Consider the following 26,816-nt stretch of genomic DNA (forward strand, 5'->3'; position numbering starts at 1 on the left):
GGTGGTTTGAGCAGTTTGTCCTGCAGTGGCTGGATGAGAATGAAGATGTGTCCCTGGAATTCCTACGTGGGGCCCTGGAACGAGATAAGAAGGATGGGGTAAGTTGGAAGCTTGGACTGCACCATGGGTCAGGCCAGGTCTCCCAGCAATTAGCTATCAGCAAAAGTTCCAGGGCTTTAGTTCCTTGCCCTGTGGAATTCATAGGGAGGGCTTTTGAGGGCCAAAGAGCCACTCCTGCTGGGCAGAGTCCTTTTGAGCCCTGCACACTTGGGAAAAGGTAGTGGCTGAAGATGATGATCTTGTTGTTGGCCTTCCTTAGTTCCAGCAGACATCAGAGCATGCGCTCTTTTCTTGCTCTGTGGTGGACGTCTTCACACAGCTCAACCAGAGCTTTGAGATCATCCGGAAGTTGGAATGCCCAGACCCCAACATCCTAGCCCACTACATGAGGAGATTTGCTAAGGTGACCATGACTCTCCCTTCTCCTTTCCATTTGCCACTACCAGGCTCATGGCCTTGTCACAGGCCCAAGCACAGTTCCTCTCTGTGATGTCCTTCAGGGGAAATCTGGCATTACCCCCTTCTCATTTGCTTGTGTCTGGGGCACACTGGGGGTTTGTCTTGGTGCTGTTCTGGGGTTGAGAGGAAGCTTTGTCCCCTTATTGTGAGATTCCCTTCTACCTTCCTTTTGTTACTGTTCTGGGATGAGGGATATGACCTCAGGCAAGATCCCTGTGGGGAGAGCTAAGGGTTCCCTCTCCTTTCCTTTTCTCCTCTTTTTTCAGACCATCGGGAAGGTGCTGATGCAGTATGCAGACATCTTATCAAAGAGCTTCCCAGATTATTGCAAAAAGGAGAAAATGGTGAGGGTCAGGCCCTGGGACCCTAGAGAAGAGAATGGAAGACATTTGAATCCTCCTTGCTTTTAAGGCTATCCTCAGAGCTGAGGGTGGGGATGATACTCCTGACTTTTGGTTCCTAGTAGGGCTTTGCTTGAGATTATGCCACATAAGAAGAAGAACTTGACTAGGAATTCCTCTGAGCCTCTATTTGGTACTTTATCTTCTACTAAGCTAGATCTTTACTTAGTCTTTCTTTTTTAACAACAACAGCCACAGCAAAAAATCTCTTAAGACAGAAAGTTAATAAAGGATGATGCCATGAATACCTGAGGCCCACCACCTGGTTTAAAAACAGAAACATTTGCTTCTGGTCTTCATTCAAGGAGAATTATCTGAATTGGTTCCACATCTCAGTGATTAGGAAGGAAGAGCGGTATTTGGTTATGTGTTGTAAATTCCCTGTGGCTTTTGGAGTAGTATGAGAGAGGTACCCTAGGCCGATAGGTCCTGTGCTGAAAGCAGTCAAGACTCAACACCTCCATCTGTCCCCAAAGCCTTGCATCCTGATGAACAACATGCAGCAACTGAGAGTCCAGCTGGAGAAAATGTTTGAGGCCATGGGAGGCAAGGAGGTAGGTCTCGGGGTGTGGGGTTGCTGCACTTTACCTTTGTTCCTGAGCGTTCTGGCCATAGATCTCTACCCTCTCCTCACCAGGTATAGGCCAGGAATTTAGCTTAGGATCTGGGCTGCTTTAAGCTGAGGGATTTGAGTAGGAATTGGGATAGGCTCTATGAGGGAGGAGTTAGGGGCACAGGAGGGAGGAAAAGGGTATGAAAATCAGCTTAGCCAAACACACCTTCTATGGATACAGTTGGATCCTGAAGCTGCAGACAGCTTGAAGGAGCTGCAGGTGAAACTGAATACGGTTCTGGATGAGCTCAGCATGGTATTTGGAAACAGGTAAGTGGCCCCAAAACACATAGCCCTTGGAGCGAGATCTGGTCCCTGGCCAATCCCAGAACTCCTGCCCCACACCTATCCATCCAGCTGTAGGTGTGTGGATCTTCCCACTTCTCCTGTTGGCTGTCCCTGCTGGAGCTGCACCAGAGTGTGCTGGAGTGGGACGGAATAGCTGGTGTTGCTCCAAGGTCAACGTGTGTTTGTGGAGGGGAGGGCTGCACTGTGGGCACATGTATAGTTTTCAGGTGCGGATTGATGAGTGTGTTCGACAAATGGCTGACATCCTGGGCCAGGTGCGGGGCCCAGGGAATGCATCCCCCAGCGCCAGGGCCTCAGTGGCTCAGGATGCAGATAGTGTGCTCCGGCCTCTCATGGACTTCCTGGATGGCAAGTGAGTACAGCACTCAGGACTGTCCTTTGGGACAAGCAAGGCAGAGGCGATCTGAAAAGCCTCTTGGGGAGGGGTGTCTCTCAAACTCTCAGTCTACCTGTTATGTGGGTCTACAGCCTCACACTCTTTGCCACTGTGTGTGAGAAGACAGTCCTGAAGCGTGTACTGAAGGAGCTCTGGCGGGTGGTAATGAACACAATGGAAAGGATGATTGTTCTGCCCCCACTCACTGACCAGACGGTAAGGACACTCCCCTTCCACTTCCTCCTGCTGTCTCCCCTATCTTGCTCCACACTTCCTGATCGAGTTTGGAGTCCTCTGCTTTTGACTGATCTCTTTTCTGCCCAGGGCACCCAGCTGATCTTCACTGCTGCCAAGGAGCTGAGCAATCTTTCCAAACTCAAGGTACTGTGGATGGATGGAGTCTTCTGAGGCTGGGGGGTGAGTGGGAGCCAGGAAGAAGGAAATGTGAGCTTTGGAGACTAAAGAGGAAGGGAATGAGAGGAACATGTACTATGGGCTGGCAGGTGGGAGAAAGACTTTCATGACAGCCCCAAGTTGTCCTGATGCTGTTGCTTTCTCTGGGGTTTCAGGACCACATGGTTCGAGAGGAAACACGGAGTCTCACTCCGAAGCAGTGTGCCATCCTTGACCTCGCTCTGGACACCATCAAGGTGGAGCCTTCCCCTTCTCCAGACAGTCATACTACCCCACCTCAGTCATACTACCTCTTGGCATTGGCATTCTACTCTGTCAGACTAGATGTTCTTTGGGCTCTTGCCACCCCACATCCAGAAGGGAGTGATTTTTATGTCTGTTTCTTTCTTTGCTATGTTGATATTCCTGCTTGGGAGCAACCAAAATGGTCTTGGGAGCAGACCATTCTGTATGGTCTCAGATGACTTACCATGGACCCAGAGCACTTATTCCTGGGTTTTGAGTACAGTTCAGTTCACTTAGTTCTTCATTGCCATTCCTGAATATTTTCCACTGGGAATTAATCTTCCAGATCCTAATACCCCACATCTGGCTGAAAGTTCCCACTTCCACTTACGTATACATTCATTTGGGTTTCCAAAGGATTTTTTTTTTCCTGGTACCCATTGATTCATTCAACTGGGAAACCTATGCACATGGTACTATGCACTATGAAGGATACAGAGAGAATCAGATATCGTTCCTAGCTTTAAGATGCTTATAATTTGGTAAAGCTGTAATAAGGCAGGTACATATGAAGTGTGATGCAGGGCATTTGGGAGAGGTATGCCATAAGTATAACGTTCTTTAAGGGTTCGGAGGGATAAAAAAGTACTTTGCTACTCTCTCTGCCTAAAATGCTCTATTCCAGATCTTTGCCTGTCTAGATAGATCCATACTTCAAAGTTCACATCCAGGAATGTGGTCATCCCTTACTGCTCCTACCCAACTAATACACTTCACCTGAGAGATTCTGACTCTACATGGTATTCCTCATCTTGTTATTTATTTAATGGCTTATTGTCCTCATCATCCTTTTTTGGTATCTTCATTGAGCTTCTGCTCAGATGTGATTTCTCTGAGGACAGTGTGGAAAGCTGCCTCCGTGTAAGGGGATGGGGCTGTAGCAGGTATTCTTTTGTCTTTCAGCAATACTTTCACGCAGGAGGTAATGGGCTGAAGAAAACTTTCCTGGAGAAGAGCCCAGATCTACAGTCCCTACGTTATGCCCTATCTCTGTACACACAGACCACAGACACGCTTATCAAAACCTTTGTTCGCTCACAGACTGCCCAGGGTAAGACCTAAGGGCTTTAGGTCCCTATCTTCCCCTCCTTGATACACTTCTGCCTCTAGGGAGTCAAAATTTTCCAGCCCTTAAGGAGGATCCAGGTACTTCTTAAGAGAGCCTGTCAAACTCAGACCCCAGGATTTCTTGAGGGACCCCAATACTCACTTCCACACTGTACCCATACCAGACAGGAGAATCACAGGGACCTGGTAAATGGGCCTGCAATTCTTTTCCCAGACATTGCCTGGCTAGCACATGTTCATTCGGCTCAAAGAGCATACCCTGTTAGGAAATATTTGTCAGAAAGCCTTGAGAATAAGTTGTTGAAACACTCATGAAGACTCATAGTTTTGGGAGCCTTGTTGGAAACTGTCCGGGGGGGAGGAAGCAAAAAAAGACTTTATAGATTGTCTAGTGTGGATGAGAGGGGGAAGAAAAAAACCCAACAACTAAGAGAGGCAAACCATGGGAGCAGTTGAAAGGAGGGTGTGGATCATGGGCATAATGGATCTCTGTGCATAAATGATGCTCCATCCAGCCTCATGGGTGATGCTAATGCACAGGGACTAGGCAGCTGGTTTTCTCCCAGTGTCTTCTAGTCCTCAGAACCCCTCCCTGCCTCCAGGCAGGCCTCTCTATAACAAAACACATCTACATAGATATGGTTCAGACTGAAATTCTGACCCTGACCCAGGAGCCAGGCCCTCCCAGGAAAGACTTTCAGGCACATTTGTTATTGCTTGTTCTGGGAAACTTAGGTGTGCTGCCTGGAGGAGAGAACCTGATGGAGGGAATGGGAGGACTTAGGCCCTACTGAGCCTTTGATCCAAAGCACAGAGCTGACCTGGAGGGGAAGTGGGATCCAAGTCATTGGACTAGAGTTAATGGAAGGTGAAAAGATACAAAGGACCTGCAGTACTGCTCCATTTTCCACATCTGTTCTTATTTTAAGTCCAGGATAGGAAGAAAAGGGAGGAAAGAAGTTATGAGCCTTGTTCAAGGGGACAGGGAGATCTTTTACAGAGTTGTACATGGAAAGGCCTGTAACATCAGGGAAGTATCTGAGTTAATCCAAAAAGGCTTTTTAGAAATACTGAGTTTTAGGCTAGATGTAAAGATGAAGAAAGGCTAAAATGGGCACATATGAGGTAAGAGCAGAGGTGGGGACTGCAGGGGGAGGATCGAGATGGATGTGTGTACCTTTTATGCCCATTGCTTTATTATTTAAGGCCAAGAAATTAGAGCCTGCAATGTCTCTCTTTCCTGCCCTGCTTATTTCAGATACCTTCTCTATGTATATTCTGGTTTTCCCCATGATTACATTGATCCTTGACCCATGAAGTCTAATTTGGAGCATTCAGGCACTGACTTCAACTGTTTGATTTCCCTCTCCACCTCATCTCTGTACTCCCCCAGAAAATGTGTAGAGTTGCTTTGAATGGCTATTAACTCCTTAGACCTCTAACTGGTTCTTCTTTTCTATCCTACTGCTGCTGCTACCTCTTGACTTGCCTTTCCTCACTCAGTGCATGATGGGAAAGGTATTAGGTTCACTGCTAATGAGGACATTCGGCCGGAAAAGGGTATGTTTATGTTGTACACCTTGCACACATGAATCTAACATAGGCTAACACCTGTCCCCTGTGAACTAGAATGAGCTTCTTAGGCTGGCTGTAGGGGAGCCATGTGTCAAAGTTCAGAAGCTCCATCCCAAGTATCAGAGATGAGTGATGTATTAATACAGTCCAAGATGGGGTTAATAATGGTTCTGTCCTTGGGATTCCCCCATCCTTCCACCTTAGGATAAAGAAGTTTTATCTGGGGTGCAGAAGTTTTATCTCTGGTGAGATGTCTGCTTAGGGGAGCCTACAGACTGGCTAGAGATTGGGCCTGGGAAGTTGCTTGTAGAGGGGTCCAGGTTTTGAGTAGGACAGAGTCTGAGCAAGGCAGCCTCCCAAGCAGTGACCTTCAGGATTCTGAAGGTAGGTGGGAGGGTGCTGCTTTTGGCTTGAAGGGACCCACATTGTTCCATTGAGACACCACAGGGTGGACTTAGTTCCCAGACAAAGATAGAGGGTGGCAGTACTGTCCTCCAGTACCTTTCAATGAAAAATTCTTCATCCTAGGAGATAGGAGAGGTTTGGGGAAACTGACAGATTCCTTGTGCATTTTTGGAAGACCTTACACCTAAAATGTTGTTAGCCTAATGTACTTTAATACGCAGCCTCATTCTTTATCCCTTTCCTTTCCCTTCTCCCATTGCTTACTTCTCCATGGCTATTTTAGGTGATTGCTTCATGCTCTAGGGTGTAAAGTGGGGTTCCTAACTCCTCAGTTTCACCTGGGATAATTAGGCCTGATGTCTTAGAGTTCTCCAATGAGGGATCAACTGTCCATCTGTCCTTCAGGGTCTGGTGTGGATGATCCTGTGGGAGAAATCTCTATTCAGGTGGATTTGTTTACACATCCTGGAACTGGGGAGCACAAGGTCACAGTGAAAGGTGAGTGGCACAGACTTACAGGTCTCAGACCTTTTCTTATGCAGTGGCCTCATCAGTTGAAAACAGGGGCTGCTTATCCCAGTCCTCTAACTTAGCCTTCCTCCAAGGGGAATGCCACCTAGGGCTCAAGAATTGGGAACACTTGGTAGGATCCCTCACAGGCTTCTCTTGTTTGGGCAGTGGTGGCTGCCAATGACCTCAAGTGGCAGACAGCAGGTATGTTCCGGCCCTTTGTGGAAGTGACCATGGTTGGCCCACACCAAAGTGATAAGAAGAGGAAGTTCACAACCAAGTCGAAGAGCAACAACTGGGCTCCCAAGTATAATGAGACATTCCACTTGTGAGTTACAGGGTGGGGAACCTGCAGGACTCTGGGATGGGGGTGAGCTGGGGGGTAAGACTTGAGAGGGGAGAAGAGGGATGGGTTGGATGGTGGCTGGGGAAAATTCAGTTGAAGGCTCTTTCAGCTCTGGCCTCCTACCTCCACCCATCCTATGCTCACAGCCTCCTGGGAAATGAAGAGGGGCCAGAAGCCTATGAGTTGCAAATATGTGTGAAGGATTACTGCTTTGCCCGGGAGGATCGTGTTCTGGGGCTGGCTGTGATGCCTCTGAGGGATGTGGCAGCCAAGGGAAGCTGTGCTTGCTGGTGCCCCTTGGGCCGGAAGATCCACATGGATGAGACAGGCATGACTATTCTCCGGATTCTGTCTCAGAGGAGCAATGACGAAGTGGCTCGGGAGTTTGTGAAGCTCAAATCGGAGTCTCGTTCCATGGAAGAGGGGAGCTGAGCACCCAGGTTCCTGTGCCAACTGGATGGCATCAGTTTCACAAATCAGGGCCAGTGAGAATTACTATATATCCAGCTTAGGGTCCTCATAGTCAAGAGGCTGACTCCTTCAGTTTAAGGAAAAATTTGGGGTGGTGAGAATATTTTCTCAGAAAGGCTCAGGAGTCCCTGACCAGCACGTCTGTGGTGCTAGGAGCTGGGCTGTCAGGGTTACTGCATAGGGAGGTAGAACAGACATTTCTGAGAGTGTCAGCCATTATTGTTGGTAGACACCCCTTCACCCCCTATCCCATCTCTACCCCTCTCCATGCCACACCTTATTCAGTTAGACCCATACATATAAACCATTAGAAGAGCAATGGTTCTTGTTGAACCATTAGAGAGCCTGGAGCATGTGCCTGGTTAGCTAGTCAGTTGAGCCTACAGTTGTCACTGAGCCCTATAGTCTGGATTGAAGTATGCCAGGGCAGGAACATACAAATTAGAATTTAGACTGTCCCTCAAGCAGTCTAAAACCAGGATCCACTGGTTTTGTGAAAACAAGGCTTTGAAACTGAACAAGATACCTTCTAGAAATGACCTGTGCTAATCCTTTTCTCCAAATTATATGTCATGAGTAGAATGAGGTTCACATGATAACTTCAGAGCCCTGAGCAGGAATATTCTTTGGAACCCAAGCACCACAGGCTACCTGCCCAAGAGTCCCCCTCCCTCACTCCTATAGGAAAGGGAGCAGTGATGTTTCAAGACATGAGCAGCTATTCCTTTGTGTATGCACCTGAGGCCTAGTTGAAGGATCCAGGAGAGAGGGCTGTATTTTCTTCTTGGGTAGGCCCTGAACAAAGCCAAAAATTGTAGAAACCAGTCTAGAAAGAGTCCTCTTCACCTATGGCCACTGCCTTCTGTTTGTCCTCCCCTTTGCAGAAAGAATCTAGTCTTTGGCCTCACTCCCTTTCATCTAGGTCAGATGCTGTTCCCCTCACAGATGTTCAACCCTACAGAGGGAACTTGGACTATGATTCCTCTGTACAGGCTGGATGGAGGGGGCTTCAACATTTCCTGGGAGGTCAGAGATGAACTCTTTCAGGAGATCATATGGACTTCTCAGACCCTTCATCAGAGATGTGACACGGTTCTTGGATACCCTTGGTAGCAGCCTCCTGGACCTCCTGAGGACTCTGTTATCCATAGCTGTGCTGGCCGTTACATGAAACAAGAAACTAAGCATCTTTGCTGTTGTTAATTATTGTATGTGCCATTGTTACAGGACATTTTTGGCTAGTGTGTAATAAATTATCTTATAGCAGCCTTTGGGGTCTGGTAATTCTGCTAAAGTGTGGAAAACTGTAGAAATGACTATCCTGTATAATGGTAGATTTTGTACCCCTGGCCCTTCGCTGCCTCCTCCCTCCTCACCACCCCACAAGTGGTGGGACCTAAAGGAGTTTTGGATAAGCACCACACAGTAAAGCAGGTAATGGGCTAGCATCTTGGCCTGGACCTGAGACCACCAATCCAGTTAACAGAGTCATGGGATTCAGGGCATCAGCTCCCTGCAAAAGGTCCAGAAGAGTAGCAGATGACATACGCTAGTGAAAACTAGTCCATGTTGTGAAGACAAGGTAAGGGTCTTCTGGGGAGATGTGTGCCTCTGGAGATTTGTAGAGGGCTGAGGCTGCCAGTACAGGACAGAGGAGTAGGCCTAGGAGTGCACATTGGCCTTTCATTTGGGAAAATTCCAGAAGAAAAGCTGGAGTAGAAGTCTCCTATATGGGAGAAAACAAGGTATAAGTGAGATCTCCTGGTCTGGAAATCAGAAGCTTATGCAAGAAAAGCGCTCACCTAGTCTCTCAGCCCTTGTGGGGTGGGGGCTGAATGGGAGCACAGGACAGATTAACTCCAGTCTTCCAGCTCATTTCCATTTGCTTGCTAAATAAACCCTTGCAGCTCAGTTCCCCAGTCATTTTTAAACTTCCTCCTTCTCTTTCCCCAAACCAGTTGCCCTCTATCATTTCTGCCTCAAACTTGCCTGTTGAATCCACTGTCTCACCTCATTTCCCAGTACCACAAGTGGAGTAGTGGCCTTTAGTTCCTCTTGTCTGGATTACTGTGATTATCACCTGCCTCCATGCTGCCCCTGCCCTCTTCACCTACTCTGGTAAGTCTCTCCTGTTAAAGCTGTTTAGTTGTTATCTATCACAGCCTTCAGGCTGAAAAATTCTAAGACCCTCCAGGACAGTGCAGACACCGCCCACCATCCTGTAGCTATTCTAAACCGCAAGTCCCTGCTGTTTCCCCCTCTGCCACCCCTCCTCACCGTCACCACACTGTGCACTCCTCTACCTCTCTGTGCCTTTCTTTGCACATTGAGTTCCCCCTTGCTAGAATGGCCTGCAGCCTTTTCCACTCTCTTCTAGGTTTTGATACTTACTAGCAGCCTTTAGGACCCAACCAACCTGAACCCCTTCACACAACACTTTAATTAGTTACAATTTGTCTGTCTTCCCTCATAAGACTGTGATCTGCCCAAAGGCAGGCTCTGAGTATTTCTTCTCTGTTGCCCAGCAGCCTGCACAGAGAGCACTCGAGTACGTAAAGACAAGCCAACTACTCCAGGACCCCTTCGAGAAACACTGGTGGGGAGGGGCGGTTGGCTGGCTCCAGAGGAGAGGGGTGTGGGCAGGGGCGGGGCTCTGCTCTGTTCTGGACCCTGGGGCTCTAGGGCGCCTGCGCAGAAAGCGTTAAGATGGAGGCTGCTGGAGTTGACGGCGGCGCAGCAATGGTGAGCAAGAAGCGCCCGAAGGTGGCGCCGTAGGAGAGGTTATTGCCTTCTCCCTCCCAACACAGAAGAGATTGTACCTACATACTACCGACATTCGTACAGCTCTGTACTTTGCAGTTATACCTGTCCATCTTCCTCTTGTAAACTGCTCTCCCGATACTCTTCAAGCTTACTGCTCCCTTCTCGTATTTGAGTATACTTAGGGTTTCAAAGACATTCCAGAGATCTATTTACCCAGATGCCTAGCAAAGGGGATCTTTATACCCACCAAATACTTCCCAAAGTGGGACACATTTATTCAGTTACCTTATGAAATAGATCCCCAAATCCCTATCTAGGGCACTTTCCTATTAACTCATGGAGTTTGTCCACTTCTCCCAACACTATACGCATTCAGGGGAGAGGCATAAATCTTACCCCACATTTGACTTGAAAGTGACACCTTTGCTATAATTCTTTTATATGACACAGGAGACCTATTCCATAAAGAAAAGTCAAACTCTAGCTGGCTACCCAAGGCTTGCAACAGGCTTATAAGTTTGAATTAGTAGCTTTTTTTTTTTTTTAATGTTTGTTTATTTTTGAGACAGAGAGCATGAACGGGGGAGGGTCAAAGAGAGAGGGAGACACAGAATCTGAAGCAGGCTCCAGGCTGTCAGCACAGAGCCCGACGGGGGCGCGAACTCATGGACCCTGAGATCATGACCTGAGCCAAAGTCAGACGCGTAACCGACTGAGCCATCCAGGCGCCCCTGAATTAGTAGCTTTTTAAAACCAAACTTCACACTTTAAAAAATGTGGATTTCCAGTTTTAAAAATGAAAAAAAAAAAAAAAAGATCTGTTGACTCTTAGCTCACACTCCCCTCAAAGCAACTGGTGGTTGGAGTTGAGAAGCAAGTGTTAATTTACTGTAGTTTATTACAGACTCTATTACTCCTTGTTTTCTTACAGTAGGCTTTGCTTTATTTGCCTGGCATCTGGTAGGCATTTGAGTTTGTGACCCCTGATGTAGGACTTTGGTTTGGGTCCTTTTCTGAGCCAATACTTTGAGCTCTTAATGGAAACTGAAATCCAAAGAAGATAGATAACGTATCTATAGGTTGTCTTTGGTTTCTGCAATGCTTTGATTAGGATCAGAAATCATCCTAGTAGCTAAAACCCAGGTGAACTCTATACCAAAGTGTTTTTGGTGAGAGGATGCAATAAAAATATTTATAGGTACCTCTCTGGCATTTGATCTTGAAGAAAGCCATTGTGTCAACCCCTCTCCAGTGAGGTCACGCCAAGGACAAGAGGTTGTTTGTTTCTTTTCCAACACCTACTTATAAAAGCACCTGGCTCTGGTCTATACAGGAAGTGATGTCTCAAAAGTGTTGTATCCCTTGTTCTAGAACACAACAGATGGTAACCTTCCTCTCTGAGAGAAATAACAGGCCTTGTAATAATCAAGAATGGTGATATTCTGCAGACTGTACCTAATCAGAAGTAGAAATACCTTTAACAGTGGATTTTTAAAGGGACAAAATCATTTGAGCACAAGTGTATGATCTACCTATTCATTGTGAATATTTAGATGAATTTCCTGAATGAACCTGCTATACCTAGATGCGAAAGCAAACCTGAAGCAGCAACATGGAATAGTCAAAATGGTATTGGAGTGTCAAAAAACATGAATACTGGTCTCAGCTCTGCTACATACAAGTAAAGGGACCTTGATTTTTTAACTCCTCAGAGACTGTTTCCTGTATCTGTTAAAATAGACTAATAATTTCTGCTATGTCTACCTTGGAGCAAATGGGCTCATTTAAATGTGAAAGCACGTTGAAAAATACACATTTTCTCCAGGTGTATAAGGGATTATTGTTATAAATGATTCTCTGAGTTTATATGAGCAAGTTTATATGATTAACCTGCAAGGAATTAGTCTTTCATTGCAGGTTCAAATGAGCAAATATTTGCCAAGCACATACTGTGTGCCAGATAGTTATCTAGGCACAGGGCCTAGCATTGAACAAACAAAAACTGAATGCATTTAGGAGTGAGTCACCAGCATATTGAGTGTCCACTAAGTACCCAGTGTAGTATCACAGCATGATGAAGCAATAGAAAGAATCTAGATTATGGACTTCAGTTTGCCACTATTTCATAGCTGTGTAAACCTGAACCTCCAATCTATAAAATGAGGAAGTTAGGGTAACCTCTAAGTTTCCTTCCCCCTAAAATATGTTTGTCATTAGAGATTCTAATTGCTGAAGTTCCCTACACCTAAGGAGCTTATTGCCTTGCAGGGATGGTCAGACTGACAAAACTTATCAATCAGAACTAGAGGACAATAGAGTACTAATGTCATATTAGATTCGGCACAATAGTGGTAATGACAGTATTGTTCTGTAGGTTACAGTATTTAGAGAGATTTCTTGGAAGACCAGGTAGTCTCAGAAGGATGGAAAACTGGATCACAGGAAAGGAAGGAGACTCTATTATAGATATTAGAAGTTGAATGAAAGTACAGGAACATATGATTCATTGTTTTCCTACTTTATCAGTCAAAATCCTTGCAGAAAAACAGCTGGTGCATTCAAAAAAGTTTAACTGAAGAGAGTTTAACCAAAGGGCTATTTATAGAAGTATGGTCAGTATTAACAGAAACTAGAAAGGAATGGTAGGACTCCTAGGCCTGAAAGGAAAGGGGAAGGGAGTCTTGTTACCAGAGCCCACCTACAGCTACAATCTGGAAGAGGAACTGCCTGACAAGAGCTATGACCATAAGGACTAGGCAGCTGCAATAAGCAGAAAGGAAGTAAAGAAATAAAATAATCTTTCTCTCTCTTCCTTCCCTCAGGTCTCCAGCTAGTACCTTCCATTGGCAAAACTCAGATAGGAGCTCAGGGACAAGGTAGTCTGGGTGATGTAGTCCATAGAGGTCAGCTTCCCAGAACAGGGCAGAGGGAGTTGGGTGGGAGGAGACACAACACATAGAATAACCAGCATACAAGGGATCTAGGGAAGGAAAAGTCACTACTGTGGTCTCTTTCCCAGAAACTTTTACCTAAGTTCAAATTGCAAGTACACTCTAAGGCTTAGTCTCCTTAGCTGTGAAATGGGGATAGTAATGCCTTTGTCCTGGGGGTGATTGTGAGGATTGGAGGGTGGGAAGATGGAAAACTGGAGTCTCTGAGGTTAATGGTGAACTTAGCTAGAAGCTTTGGGAATAGAGGAAGTAGGTGACTGTCTCAATTTAAATCTTAATGAGAGAATATACAGAACTTCATGATTAATTACAAATGGAAGAGTGAAAGAGAGCACTGTCAAGATGACTCTCGAGTATCTGGCTTGGGCCACTAGGTAAATGATTAGTAACTGATGTTCAAAGGAAATACAAGAGAACGCACAGATTTTGGGTGTGAGAGATGGGGAATAGAGATGATTTCAGTTTTGTGAGTGTAGATTTTTTAATTGTGGTAAAATACACAAGTGAAACTACTATAACCATATAAAAATATAACCACAATTCAGTGAAATTAAGTATATTCACAATGTTGTGCAACCATCACTAATTATTCCAGAGCTTTTTCATCACCCGAAAAGGAAACACCATCCATATTAAGCAGTCATTCCTCAGTACCTATAGGTTTTTAAAAAAGGTTTTTTAATGTTTGTTTATTTTTGAGAGAGAGAGACAGATCATGAGTGGGGAGGGGCAGAGAGGGGAGGGAGACACACAATCCAAGCAGGCTTCAGGCTCTGAGCTGTCAGCACAGAGCCTGACACAGGGCTTGAACCCATGAATTGTGGGATCTTGACCTGAGCCAAAGTCAGACGCTTAACCAACTGAGACACCCAGGCGCCCTGTACCTATAGATTTTGAGACATTTGTGTGACATCCAAAAACAGATGTTAAGTAGATATTTGGATATGTAATACTGAAGCTCAGGATAAAAAATAAGGCTGAAGAATATAGATGTTTGAATCATTACAGATCATACAGATAGGGAATTCTTAACCTGGGGCCTTTGGACTTGAGTGAAAAATCTCTGAATGTCTTGAATTGGATGTAAAATGTATATAGGTGTGTACATTTAGTTTTATGAAGAAAGTCTGTAGCATTAATCATATTCTCAAAGGAATTTCTTAACCTGAACAAAGTCATTAACCATTGATATAAATAAAGCTGGGGGGTAGTTAAGAAAACTCAGGAAGAGTAGTGAGAAAAAAAATGAGGATGGAATCTTGGGTACCATTTAAGGTATAGAGAGGTCCAAAGAGTGTTCTCTTAAGCAAAAAAAAAAAACAAAATTCATGTCTGCTTCAAGATAAGTAAAGGCTTTTAAAGGGCAATGTCATTTCCTAGTTGTTAGATGTACCTCACTTTTGTGTACCCAAACATGTATTTCATAAACTTATTCATTTGTGCTCTTAAATAGATGGTCTTCTTAAGTGACTAGCTGTAACTTCTTCCTGATTTAGTCTTACTGTTGGCCATTAGGTTGATGGGGAGAGTATAATTTACAAAGTCAATAGTAGAGAATTAACTAAATTGTCATAATTTGCAACAAGCAAGTGTGCACACCTGTGTGTATCTAGTATATTGTGGACTTTATGATAAACCAGCAGTTCTCAAATGGTGAGACCTGAACCCATGGCATCACCATCACCTGACTTTGTAAGAAATGTAAATCACTGGGCCCTACCACAGACCTGCTGAATCAGAAGTTTATGAGAGTCAGCCTTCCAGGTAATTCTGATGCAAGTAAAAGTTTGAGAATAACTGTGATAGACCATTCTTGGCCAACTTGTTTCAGTTCATAAATAAAACATGGTTTCCTGGCTCTTTCATTATCTTTTATGTAGTAAAATATGGATGGCAACATTTTGCAATGTCTGATGAATTCCTCATGCAAAAGTTGTCTGAACATTCCTGTCCATCTGTGACCTTCTCCACCACTCTGAATTACTGATAGAAATACTCTTTCTTACATGTTATTTTCCCCTTTGGTGTATAGTACTTATCTTCAACATAAATTATAAGCTGTCTAGTTATTAAAATGCTGTGGAAAAAGAAATAATTATTTATGTGAATACTCTTTCTTATCCATCCAGTCCTTTGTTTTGGAATATACCAGTCTTTTGCTGAATCATATCCTTGGCTTCAGAGATTATGAAATGAACCTCACTGAAATTGCACCCATCTTCTCTCCTCCATCAAAACATTTTTCAGCTCCGTGGCCTTGCCTACAGGTGCAATAGCTATGTACAAATCCCTTGAGTTCCCTAAAATTAGTTTCCATAGCCAGAAAGAAATTAGAAGCCACAGACTGAATTTGAAGAGTATTGGACTTCATTATCAAGGCCAATCAAGGAGTGTTTTCAGCTTCTGCTAGTCCAAGGGATAAGCCAGACAGCACAGTATTTTAGTTATCTCTGTTTTTTCTAAGAAATTTGTACACTAATTGAGGGCATGGATAATGTCTTATTTTTGCATCTTAGGCCATGTTTAACACATACGAGGCACTCAAACACTTGCTAAATTAGATTTACTTAATCCAAAATTAGAAGATAAAGAGTTTAATGTTGGCCTTACTTCTAAGCCACTGTGAGTTAACTTAATTGACTTCTGATTTCCTCATGTCTAAAACAGTTACAGTTTTGCCCTAATTCACAGTATCTTTGTAAGAATCTAAAAAGAGAATATAAAGTACTCTTTAAAGTCCAGAGAACTCTGTAAATGTGAGGTTACATAATAATCTTGATTTTTGTGTTCTCTGTCTTAGAGGAATAATTGGTTTATTCTGGATTGTGGAGAGTACAACACAGTATATTGAGCTAGAAGTCAAGAGATTCTGGTTTCAATCCAAACCTCCTTTAAATTCTTTGGGTCTTAGTTTTGTTTTATTTCAAGTGAGGAAGCACAGAGCAGATTTGTACAGTGGTTCCTAAGTTTGGCTACACTGAATTCACCTGTTATTGGAAAATGCTGATGCCTGGTATTAACTAGCACAAGTTTGATCTAATTGATTTGGGATGAAAGCTGGACCTCAAAAAAATTTTTTTAACTCCTCGTTTGCAACCAAGGTTTGTTTTGTTTGTTTAAATCAGCAAAACCATTATTCAGATATGATCTTACACAAAATTCCAGGTTACCAGTGGAGCTTCTGCAGAAGCTAAAATATCCCATTTTAGAACTCCTAAGGCTCCATGGAACACTGTTAGAAAAACATTAGACTAGACAATTTCCAAGATCTCTTCCAGCTTCAAAACAATGTTGTGACTCTATGCCTTCTCACCAGATCTCTGTCCTATCTTTTTCTTAATACCAATCTGACCCAATGTCAGACTGATTATTACTGAAGCTAGCTTTCAATTTACCTCCTTTCATTTATGCTAGCTGTTTTGCTGCAAGGCAATGAATAGTCTAAAATTTTATAGGTAAAAGGACCTCCTGAGTTTCTTGTTGTCACTCCTCTGAGATTCTGAAGGATTCTGAGTCAGTACATCCAGAGTGGGGGCCAGGTGTCTTGTTTTTTCAGAGACTTTTCATGTTTTTGAAACATTTGGTTCATGGACCATGCTTGTGGGGAAGATTGCTGTAGGAGGTTCTGAGTCAAAAGTAAAGAAATAAGGGATGCTGAAATGTGGGGACATAGTATAATAGTGGATTTCCTCCTGAGCTCAGTGCCAGATCTATGAAAGAGAAGCATGTGGGCATTTAAGACTTTATACTTCTGAACCATAACCACAGTTCTCAGTTACTGCCCTAGTTACTGCCCTCAGGTACTGCCTAGTAACTTGACAATTGTCTCTTCATGTGCCAAGTGCACAAGAGAGATGATACAGAATTGTGGTCAAGAGCAGTCTGGCAAGCAGGGATTCAAATCTCTACCACTGTGACTCTACCGCTGTCTGATTGTATTGACCCTAAGCAAGCCACTTTATCTTAGGCCTCAGGTTTTTCATCTGTAGGAAAGAGTAATACCCTTTTTCTAGGCCCAGATTTTAGTGAAAATTAAGGTGATCTATGTAAAGCACAGAGTGAAGCGACCAGGACATGGTAAATTTTGATAAATAGTAAATATTATATCAGCAGGGCCTGGACTAATCAGGAGCTTTTGTTTTATCCTTAGGTGGTGTTTCTCTGAAATGAAATACATAAAACCTTTTATTTCAGGTAAGTGCTCAGCTTCAACATCAGAACTGATATTTGCTTAGTACAAACCATACAGTGTTCTATCCACAAAGCCAAGAAATTGATCACTTATGCCCTCAGAGTAGTGTTTAAAGGATTGAACTGAAGCCCACCAAGAAGCTCCTTACAATTTTGGATCTCCCAAGAAGCCTATTAGGGGAGGACTCAGATTTGACTTCCCTCTGACCTGGCTTTTGAAAAAAATTTTTGCTGCAAAGGTGGGAAGAAAAAAATACAGAATTGAACTTGAGGTCATTCCAGAAAGTCTTTGGTTATAACCACAGAGGATACTAATTCACATTAATTTACATAGAGAGTAATGTTTGAGTGTTTTTTGTTTTTTGTTTTTTGTTTTTTTTTGTTTTTTTTTAGAGGGGCAGTGACAGGAATACTCTACCTAAAGACTTGAGGCGGACAGGTTAGTGATTTAATTTTGAAGGTGTTTAAACAGAAAGCCAAAGGTCTGCTGTGATAGCCATGGTATAAAGTGTCTTTAGCAAAAAGTAAAGGTGAGAGCATGTTTCTCATCTGTGAACTTTCTAGGGAGAAATAGGAGTAGTCCAACAGAGACTTTCAGTGGGCTCATTGATTTCTTTGTAATTATGGATATTATAGTAAGATGAATCATGATTTGAACACTCCTCTCGACATCCTTCATTTACCAAGTGAGCTTAAGATAAGACAATCAAAAGGGTCTTGTTGAATTTCTTTCTCTTTCTATAGAGATCTAACTTAACTCATTTCTCCAATCCCAGACCATATACTTTGCATCCTAAGTATCACAGTTTACCTCATTAATATCAGTCAATTTCTATTAGTGCTATTTTGGAGAATGCTTAGACTTTGGTCTGGAACCAAACTCTCTACATAATTCCAACCAAATGACTTTTGGCTATATGGGAGGGTTGCCTCCAACAAAAGGAAAACTTTGTCATAGTTCTTTGTGGATATGCTTTTGGAGAATTATAAAAACAGTAAAAGAGCTGTGAGTGTGTGTGTGTGTGTGTGTGTGTGTGTGTGTGTGTGTGTGTGTGTGTGTGTTTGAGGAAGCGAGGGGGTGGTTTTCAGTTTAGTGAAACAAAAGCAATCCTATTTGAATTACATTTATTGTCATAATTTTAAAAGCTGATGGGGTGCCTAGCTGGCTCAGTTGATACAGCATGCGACTCTTGGGTGTGGAGCCTTTAAAAAAATAAATAAAATATTTTTTGAAAACAAAAAACCTGAGCTTTGAACAATGGGTAGATGGATTTTAGCTAAATCAAGGAAAGTGAGAGCTACATAAAAGAGAATTTTCCTGAAATTGGGAAGGGAGAGTTGTTACAAATTTTACATAATGTTTTGTGGTTTGAACCTTTCTTTAAATTATGTATACTTAATGTATACGTAAAATGTTACATGCGTTTATCTAAAGATTCATTAGTATCTGCATTAGTGGCTCTCCAAGTTCCATACTTACATTTATGAAGGGAGAAACTTTATTTTTTTTTATGCTTATTTTTTTTTTTAATTTTTTTTTCAACATTTATTTATTTTTGGGACAGAGAGAGACAGAGCATGAACGGGGGAGGGGCAGAGAGAGAGGGAGACACAGAATCGGAAACAGGCTCCAGGTTCTGAGCCATCAGCCCAGAGCCTGACGTGGGGCTCCAACCCACGGACCACGAGATCGTGACCTGGCTGAAGTCGGACGCTTAACCGACTGCGCCACCCAGGCGCCCCATGCTTATTTATTTTTGAGAGACAGAGACAGAGCATGAGTCAGGGAGGGGCAGAGAGAGAGGGAGACACAGAATCCAAAGCAGGCTCCAGGATCTGAGCTATCAGCACAGAGCCCGATGTGGGGCCCAAACTCATGAACCGTGAGATGATGACCTGAGCTGAAGTTGGACTTAACTGACTGAGCCAGCCAGACACCCCACTCCTTTTTTTTTTTTTTTTTAATTTTAGAGAGCACAAGCAGGAGAGAGGGGCAGAGGGGGAAAGAGATAATCTTAAACAGATTCCACACTAAGCGCAGAGCCCAAGATGGGACTCAATCCCATGACCCTGGGATCATGAGCCCAAATCAAGAATTGGACATTCAACAGACTGAGCCACTCAGGCACCCCTGAAGGAAGAACCTTTAGTGCTGCTAATAGGTTTGGCTCAGTTCTTACCTAAAGAATTTCATTCTCCTTGGCTTTGTTCATAATCTGTTCTTGTCTCATGATACCATCAGCATTTTTCTGCCTATACAGACCTATTATCTGGTTAAGATCTTGAGATATGCAGGCCGATCTGTGCCCATCTTTGGTAATTCCCTAAACACATTTTTTAGAACTGAGGCTGTTTCTTTTTAATGTCTTTCCATGTAGGCAGTTGGCATAGTGCCAAAGCATTGTTCAGTAAAAGCCATTCTGAACTTGGGGCAGAACATTTCAGTTGAGGAAAGGCTTTGATTATCTGTCGCAATCCAAGGAATAACAAATTTTAGACTATATAGATTCTCAACTATTTTGGGGGGAGAGTGGATAATAAATAGAACATACTGAAAACTTTTAAAATCTTAGGACCTCTCATAAAAAAATGCACAGGTTTTTACAGACAATTTCACACAGTTCACAAAGTTTCTAGAGCTCATCTATGGAGGCTTGGCTTAGAAAAAAGTCCCTGGCTGGCTCAATCAATAAAGCATATGACTCTTGATCTCAGGGTTGTGAGTTCAAGCCCCACGTTGGGTATATAGGTTACTAAAAAAAAAACAAAAAAAAAAAAACTTAAAAAAAAAACCAAAAACACAAGCGAACTGATTCCAGGCAGTGGATAAACTATGTATCCTTCAAGCAATTCTCCATAAATCTCATTTCTTGATTTATATTAAACAGCATTAAGTTCATAGTTATACCTGGAATACAGATAGCGTATATTCTAAAACTGTGTGTTTTATTTCTTTTCTTTTTTTCTTTTCTTTTATTTTTGAGAGAGAGCATGCAAGCAAGGGAAGGGCAGAGAGGGAGAGAGAATCCCAAGGAGGCTGTGTGCTGTCAGTGCAGACCCTGACACAGGACTCGATCCCATAAACCATGAGATCATGACCTGAGCTGAAATCAAGTGTTGGACGCTTAACCGACTGAGCCACCTAGGTGCCCCTTGTGTGCTTTATTTCTCAGATCTTTCTTTGGAAGTGAGATTGGCCCAAACTTGGGGGTCTTAGGAGCAAGATTGGCTTAAAACAAAAAAAAGTAGGCTAACAAGAGCTCCCAAATAAAGGGACTGTAATCTGGACAAAGGTGAATGTTGAGGAACTCAAGGAGTTCCAGGCCCAGACAAAGGTAACATTGGAGACAAAGGTCAGTGAGGAAGGTTGAGCTCAAAGCAAAGGACAAAAATTCACAGAATAAAAGAGTAGCAACAAGAAACACAAAATTATTAATGGAACAGATTTAAAAAATTTTAATTAAAAAATTTGAATTGGTAAAATTTATATAATATTACCATCTTAACCATTTTTAAGTGTACAGTTCAGTGGCATTAAGTCCATTCACACTTTTGGGCAACGATTACCACCATTCGTCTCAGATTCTTTTCATCTTATTAAACTGCAACTCTGTACCCATTAAGCACTAACTCCCCATTCCTCCAACCCCTTGCCCTTGGCAATCACCATTCTTTTTGTCTGCATGAATTTGACTACTCCAGGTGCCCCATATAAGTGGAATCATATAGTATGTATTTTTCTATGACTGGCTTATTTCACTTAGCATAATGTTCTAAAGGTTCATCTATGTTGTAGCATGTGTCATAACTTACTTTCTTTTTAAGACAATAATATTACATTGTATGTATATATACCACTTTTGTTTATCCTTTCATGTGCTGACAGACATTTGGATTGCTTCTGCTCCTTGGCTATTATGAACAATGCTGTTATAAACATGGGTACATGAGGTACAAATACCTCTCCAAGTTCCTGCTTTTGATTTTTTTGGGGGGGTATATACCTAGAAGTGGAATTGCTGGATAGTATGGTAATTCTATTTTTAATTTTTTGAGGGCTCACCATATTGTTTCTATAACAGCTGCACCATTTTACATTCCCACCAACAGTGCACGAGCCATTCTAATTTCGCCAGATCTTTGCCAGTACTTTTTTTTTTTTTTTTTTTTTTTTTTTTTTTTAGTAGCAGCCATCCTAATAGATGCAATGGAGCAGGTTTGGGACAAAAGACTTAGAAAGATACCCCGAGACTAGTACATTTTAAGAATTTTTAAGGCACCAGTATATGGGGAAGGTGGTGTTACGAGCACAGAGCAGATTCAGATACTAATAACCACCTAAGCTGGGGGTAAAGTTGATAACCTCTTCATGAAAATTAAGAGACTTCCAGATACATAACAAGTATATAAAAATTAGTAGTTTTATTAATCAGTAGCAATTTCCAATTAGAGAATATGATAGAAGAAAGATTTCATTCATATTAACAACAAAATCTTAAAATATCTAAGACTAAGCATAAAAAGAAATGCACAAAACCTATATGAAGAAAACGTTAAGACTTTATTGATGGACAAAAAGATGGTCTGAAAAAATGGCAAAACATAGGCATGTTCCTGGATGAAATACAGAGGCTCCCAGTTTCACTCAGTAAAAGCCAAGGTCCTTACACAAACAACAGCAAAACCGAAACTCTTAAATACAGAGAATAAACGGGTGGTTTCCAGAGAGGAGGTGTGTGGGGTGATGGGTGAAACAGATAAAGGGTATCAAAGTACACTTATTGTGATGAACACTGAGTAACATATAGAATTGTTGAATCATTATATTGTACACCTGAAACTAATATAACACTAAGTTTTACCTCAGTTAAAATAGTTGAGGTTCTAAACTTTTAGACAGTGCATAATGTGCCCCCCACCTTCCCTGATCTCTCCTCTCCTGTCACTCTGCTCCTCACCTTCCTACTCCAGCTACTCTGATTTTCCTGCTGTTCTTTAAACAGTCTTTGTTGTCATTATTCCTTCTGACCTCAACATTCTTCCTCCAGATGGCCCCTTGACTGACTCCCTTGTCCACTTCGAATTTTTGCTCAATTTTGCCTTTTGTGTAAAGCCTGTATTGATCATCTGACCACTCTTCCCACCCTTACACTCCTCATCACTCTTATTTTTTTTTTTGAATGTTTATGTATCTGAGAGAGAGAGAGAGAGTGAGTGAATGTATGAGTGGGACAGAGAGAGGGAGACACAGAATGCAAAGCAGGCTGAAGGCTCTGAGCTGTCAGCACAGACCCCGACATGGGGCTTGAACTCACGAACTGCAGGATCATGACTTAAGTCGAAGTCAGACACTTAGCCGACTGAGTCACCCAGGCACCCCTATATTTTTTTAATTTTTAAATTTTTTTTAGAGGGGGAAGAGAGGGGCAGCAGGAGAGAGAGAATCCCAGCACAGAGCCCTAACACAGGGCTCAATCCCACAACCCTGGGATCATGACCTGAGCCAAAATAAAAAGTTGGACACTCAACTGACTGAGCCACCCAGGTGTGTCCTCATCACCCTTATCTTGCTTGCACTTCTTTGTCCCTTTTATCCACAGCATTTATCACCTTCCAGCATAATTTATAACGATTCATTATTTTATTTATTGTCTGCCTTTACTTGTAAATTGTAAACCCCACAAGGACAGTATGTCAAGTGCTAGAATAATGACTGGCACAAAGAAGGTGCTTAGGTGCTTGATATCTATGTATACAATGAATGGTGGAGATTTTTCGTGTTGAAAACATGTCCATTCTTCAAATTAATCTACAAATTCAAGGAACTAAATCTAAAAGTCCCATTGGGGAGCACCTGGGTGGTTCAGTTGGTTAAGCATCTGACTCTGTTTCAGCTCAGGTCATGATCTCACAGTTCATGAGATTGAGTCCCTCGTAGAGCTCTGCACTGACAGTGTGGAGCCTGCTTGGGATTCTCTCCGCCCCCTCCGCCCCTCCCCCATTTAACGCACCCCTGCTTGTACTGTCTCTCAAAATAAATAAATAAACTTAAAAAAAATCGTCAGTCTCATTATGTTAACTTACTTTTTAAAGTATTTAATGGCATTCTGCAATGTACTTCACACCTTTTTTTTTTTTTTTTAACATTTATTTATTTTTGAGACAGAGAGCATGAACAGGGGAGGGTCAGAGAAAGAGGGAGACACAGAATCTGAAACAGGCTCCAGGCTCTGAGCTGTCAGCACAGAGCCCGACGCGGGGCTCGAACCCACAGACAGCGAGATCATGACCTGAGCCGAAGTCGGACGCTTAAACGACTGAGCCACCCAGGCGCCCCTCCACACCTTTTCATATGTTGTTACTCAGCCCTGCCTGAAAAATTCTGTCTTCCATATTCATTAAGCTAACTTATATTTATGCTTTAAGACTCAGCTCAGGATCTAATCCAACAAACTTTACCTGGCTCTCACAATCTAGTTTAGATACTCCTCTTTTGTGCTTCCATGACTCCCTGCTCTTACCTCTATCATACTATCCACCACACTGTAGAGCGATTGTTTATTCATATGTCTCCCTTACTGGACAGTGAATTTCTTCAAGACAGTGATAGGGATATGGTCTGATTCTTTTCTACATTCCCTAGCTCTTAGTATAACACTTGATTATTTGTTAAATGACTTTAAGAGCCTCTCATAACTTTATTCACTACATTAAACTTCAGCAAGTTTCTGCAGTCTCCTTCTTTCATCTCTTCCTATCTGTACTTCCTTCTTGATCCTTGAACATTTATCCCTAGCTACTTTTTCCCCCACTTTGAACTTGTTAAGCTCTTCTGTTTCCTCAGAGCCACATGACCAACAAACTACCATATGTGTGTGCTTGTGTGTCCATTAATGAATGAGATAGTCATGTATCATTAACTTTGTGAGATACCATTATAATATATAATTTCTCCAATAGAATGAAATGATTGAATAAAAATAGTTTAAGTAAAATGTAATTGAAAAGGTAGGTAATCTCTGGATCTTAAATGAAAATTACTACATAAATGATAGCAAGTAGACAAAAAATCTTTGAGATGCAAATCCTAAGTATTTGGCTAGGCTCACCCACTACCTTATTGAGTACTGCATACCACACAGAGCATCCAATTTAGATTTATGCTTCAGTGAAATCCCCCTATAGTGATTTTCAAGGTGTTATGAGCTTTCACAGTTGCTCATGAAAGTTATACAAATATTAAATCGGAGAATTCCAGGTTTACAATAAATACTACATGTATATGCTAGGCTTGGTGGTGTGTTAAAACAACATAAGTCATGGGAGCACCTGGGTAGCTCAGTTAAGCCCCCAACTTCAGCTTAGGTCATGATCTCGTGGTCCCTGGGTTCGAGCCTTGCATCGGGCTCTGTGCTGACAGTTCAGAGCCTGGAGCCTGCTTCAGATTCTGTGTCTCCCTCTTTCTCTGCCCCTCCCCTGCTCTTGCTCTGTCTCTCTCTGTCTCTCAAAGATAAATAAATGTTAAAAAAATTTAAAAGTCGGGGCGCCTGGGTGGCTGCTGGTTAAGCATCTGACTCTGGCTCAGGTCATGATCTCACAGTTTGTGAGTTCTAGCCCCACATCAGGCTCTGTGCTGACAGCTCAGAGCCTGGAGCCTGCTTCAGATTCTGTCTCCCTCTCTCTCTGCCCCTTCCTCGCTCTCACGCTCTGTCTCTCTCTCTCTTAAAAATAAACGTTAAAAAAAATTAAAAACCCGTAAGTTATGGGTTTTTGACCTCAGAAAATATACAGGTGTTTCCCTTTATTCAAGGGGCTCCTGAAATTCCACCTCCTAGGAATCCCAGTTTGGAAGAGGTAGTGAATGAATGCTGTCTTTACAGATGCATTTTTAATTATTTATACATTTTTATTTATTTATTTATTTTTAATTTTATTTTTTATTTTTTAAAATTTAGATCCAAATTAGTTAGCATATAGTGAAACAATGATTTCAGGAGTAGATTCCTTAGTGCTCCTTATCCATTTAGCCCATCCCCCCTCCCACAACCCCTCTAGTAACCCTCAGTTTGTTCTCTATATGTATGAGTCTCTTCTGTTTTGTCCCCCTCCCTGTTTTTATATTATTTTTGTTTCCCTTCCCTTATGTTCATCTGTTTTGTCTCTTAAAGTCCTCATATGAGTGAAGTCATAGGATTTTTGTCTTTCTCTGGCTGACTAATTTCACTTAGCATAGTACCCTCCAGTTCCATCCATGTAGTTGCAAATGGCAAGGTGTCATTCTTTTTGATTGCCAAATAATACTCCATTGTATATATATACACCACATCTTCTTTATCCATTCATCCATCAGTGGACATTTGGGCTTTTTCCATACTTTGCCTATTGTTTATAGTGCTGCTATAAACATGGGGGTGCATGTGTCTCTTCAAATCAGCACACCTGTATCCCATGGATAAATGCCTAGTAGTGCAATTGCTGGGTCGTAGGGTAGTTCTATTTTTAGTTTTTTGAGGAACCTCCATACTGTTTTCCAGAGTGGCTGCACCAGCTTGCATTCCCACCAGCAGTGCAAAAGAGATCCTCTTTCTCCGCATCCTTGCCAGCATCTGTTGTTGCCTGAGTTGTTAATGTTAGCCATTCTGACAGGTGTAAGGTGGTATCTCATTGTGTTTTTGATTTATATTTCCCTGATGATGAGTGATGTGGAGCATTTTTTCATGTGTCGGTTGGCCATCTGGATGTCTTCTTTGGAGAAGTGTCTATTCATGTCTTTTGCCCATTTCTTCACTGGATGATTTGTTTTTTGGATGTTGAGTTTGAGAAGTTCTTTTTTTTTTTTTTTAATTTTTTTTTCAACTTTTTTATTTATTTTGGGGACAGAGAGAGACAGAGCATGAACGGGGGAGGGGCAGAGAGAGAGGGAGACACAGAATCGGAAACAGGCTCCAGGCTCTGAGCCGTCAGCCCAGAGCCCGACGCGGGGCTCGAACTCACGGACTGCGAGATCGTGACCTGGCTGAAGTCGGACGCTTAACCGACTGCGCCACCCAGGCGCCCCGAGAAGTTCTTTATAGATTTTGGATACTAACCCTTTATCTGATATGTCATTTGCAAATATTTTCTCCCATTCCATCAGTTGCCTTTTAGTTTTGCTGATTGTTTCCTTCGCTGTGCAGAAGCTTTTTATTTTGATGAGGTCCCGATGGTTTATTTTTGTTTTTGTTTCCCTTGCCTCTGGAGATGTGTTGAGTAAGTTGCTGTGGCCAAGATCAAAGAGGTTTTTGCCTGCTTTCTCCTCGAGGATTTTGATGGCTTCCTATCTTACATTTAGGTCTTTCATCCATTTTTTTTTTAATTTTTTTTTCAACATTTATTTATTTTTGGGACAGAGAGAGAGAGACAGAGCATGAACGGGGGAGGGGCAGAGAGAGGGAGACACAGAATCGGAAACAGGCTCCAGGCTCCGAGCCATCAGCCCAGAGCCTGACGCGGGGCTCGAACTCACGGACCGCGAGATCGTGACCTGGCTGAAGTCAGACGCTTAACCGACTGCGCCACCCAGGCGCCCCCTTTCATCCAATTTGAGTTTACTTTTGTTTATGGTAAGAAAGTGGTCCAG

At 42.6% G+C, this 26,816-nt stretch overlaps 2 protein-coding genes across 3 annotated transcripts in view; both read left to right on the forward strand.

The window, feature by feature from the left end:
* UNC13B (unc-13 homolog B) overlaps positions 1-8,558 on the forward strand; it is a 263,053-nt gene extending 254,495 nt beyond the window's left edge. The window contains exons 19-32 of one of the 2 annotated variants that reach the window (XM_047065922.1): positions 2-98; positions 320-463; positions 786-863; positions 1,397-1,474; positions 1,715-1,803; positions 2,042-2,194; positions 2,311-2,434; positions 2,543-2,599; positions 2,788-2,868; positions 3,821-3,968; positions 5,489-5,545; positions 6,371-6,463; positions 6,644-6,803; positions 6,968-8,558. In XM_047065922.1, the coding sequence (XP_046921878.1) occupies positions 2-98; positions 320-463; positions 786-863; positions 1,397-1,474; positions 1,715-1,803; positions 2,042-2,194; positions 2,311-2,434; positions 2,543-2,599; positions 2,788-2,868; positions 3,821-3,968; positions 5,489-5,545; positions 6,371-6,463; positions 6,644-6,803; positions 6,968-7,253 (1,645 nt within the window). In that variant the 3' untranslated portion in view covers positions 7,254-8,558. The remainder of the gene's footprint in view (position 1; positions 99-319; positions 464-785; positions 864-1,396; positions 1,475-1,714; positions 1,804-2,041; positions 2,195-2,310; positions 2,435-2,542; positions 2,600-2,787; positions 2,869-3,820; positions 3,969-5,488; positions 5,546-6,370; positions 6,464-6,643; positions 6,804-6,967) is intronic. The other variant, XM_047065931.1, reaches the window with a different exon arrangement.
* A 1,440-nt stretch (positions 8,559-9,998) lies between these two features.
* The window catches only part of LOC124524403 (phospholipid-transporting ATPase FetA-like), a 117,725-nt gene continuing 100,907 nt past the window's right edge, over positions 9,999-26,816 (forward strand). Inside the window, exons 1-2 of the mRNA XM_047096662.1 lie at positions 9,999-10,055; positions 17,591-17,636. Coding sequence (XP_046952618.1) covers positions 9,999-10,055; positions 17,591-17,636 — 103 coding nt within the window. The remainder of the gene's footprint in view (positions 10,056-17,590; positions 17,637-26,816) is intronic.

The sequence above is a fragment of the Lynx rufus genome, unplaced genomic scaffold (genome assembly GCF_022079265.1).
Source record: "Lynx rufus isolate CCGP_SWC_20201006 ecotype Redwood Valley unplaced genomic scaffold, mLynRuf1.p SCAF_10, whole genome shotgun sequence".
In the NCBI taxonomy this organism is placed as follows: domain Eukaryota; kingdom Metazoa; phylum Chordata; class Mammalia; order Carnivora; family Felidae; genus Lynx; species Lynx rufus.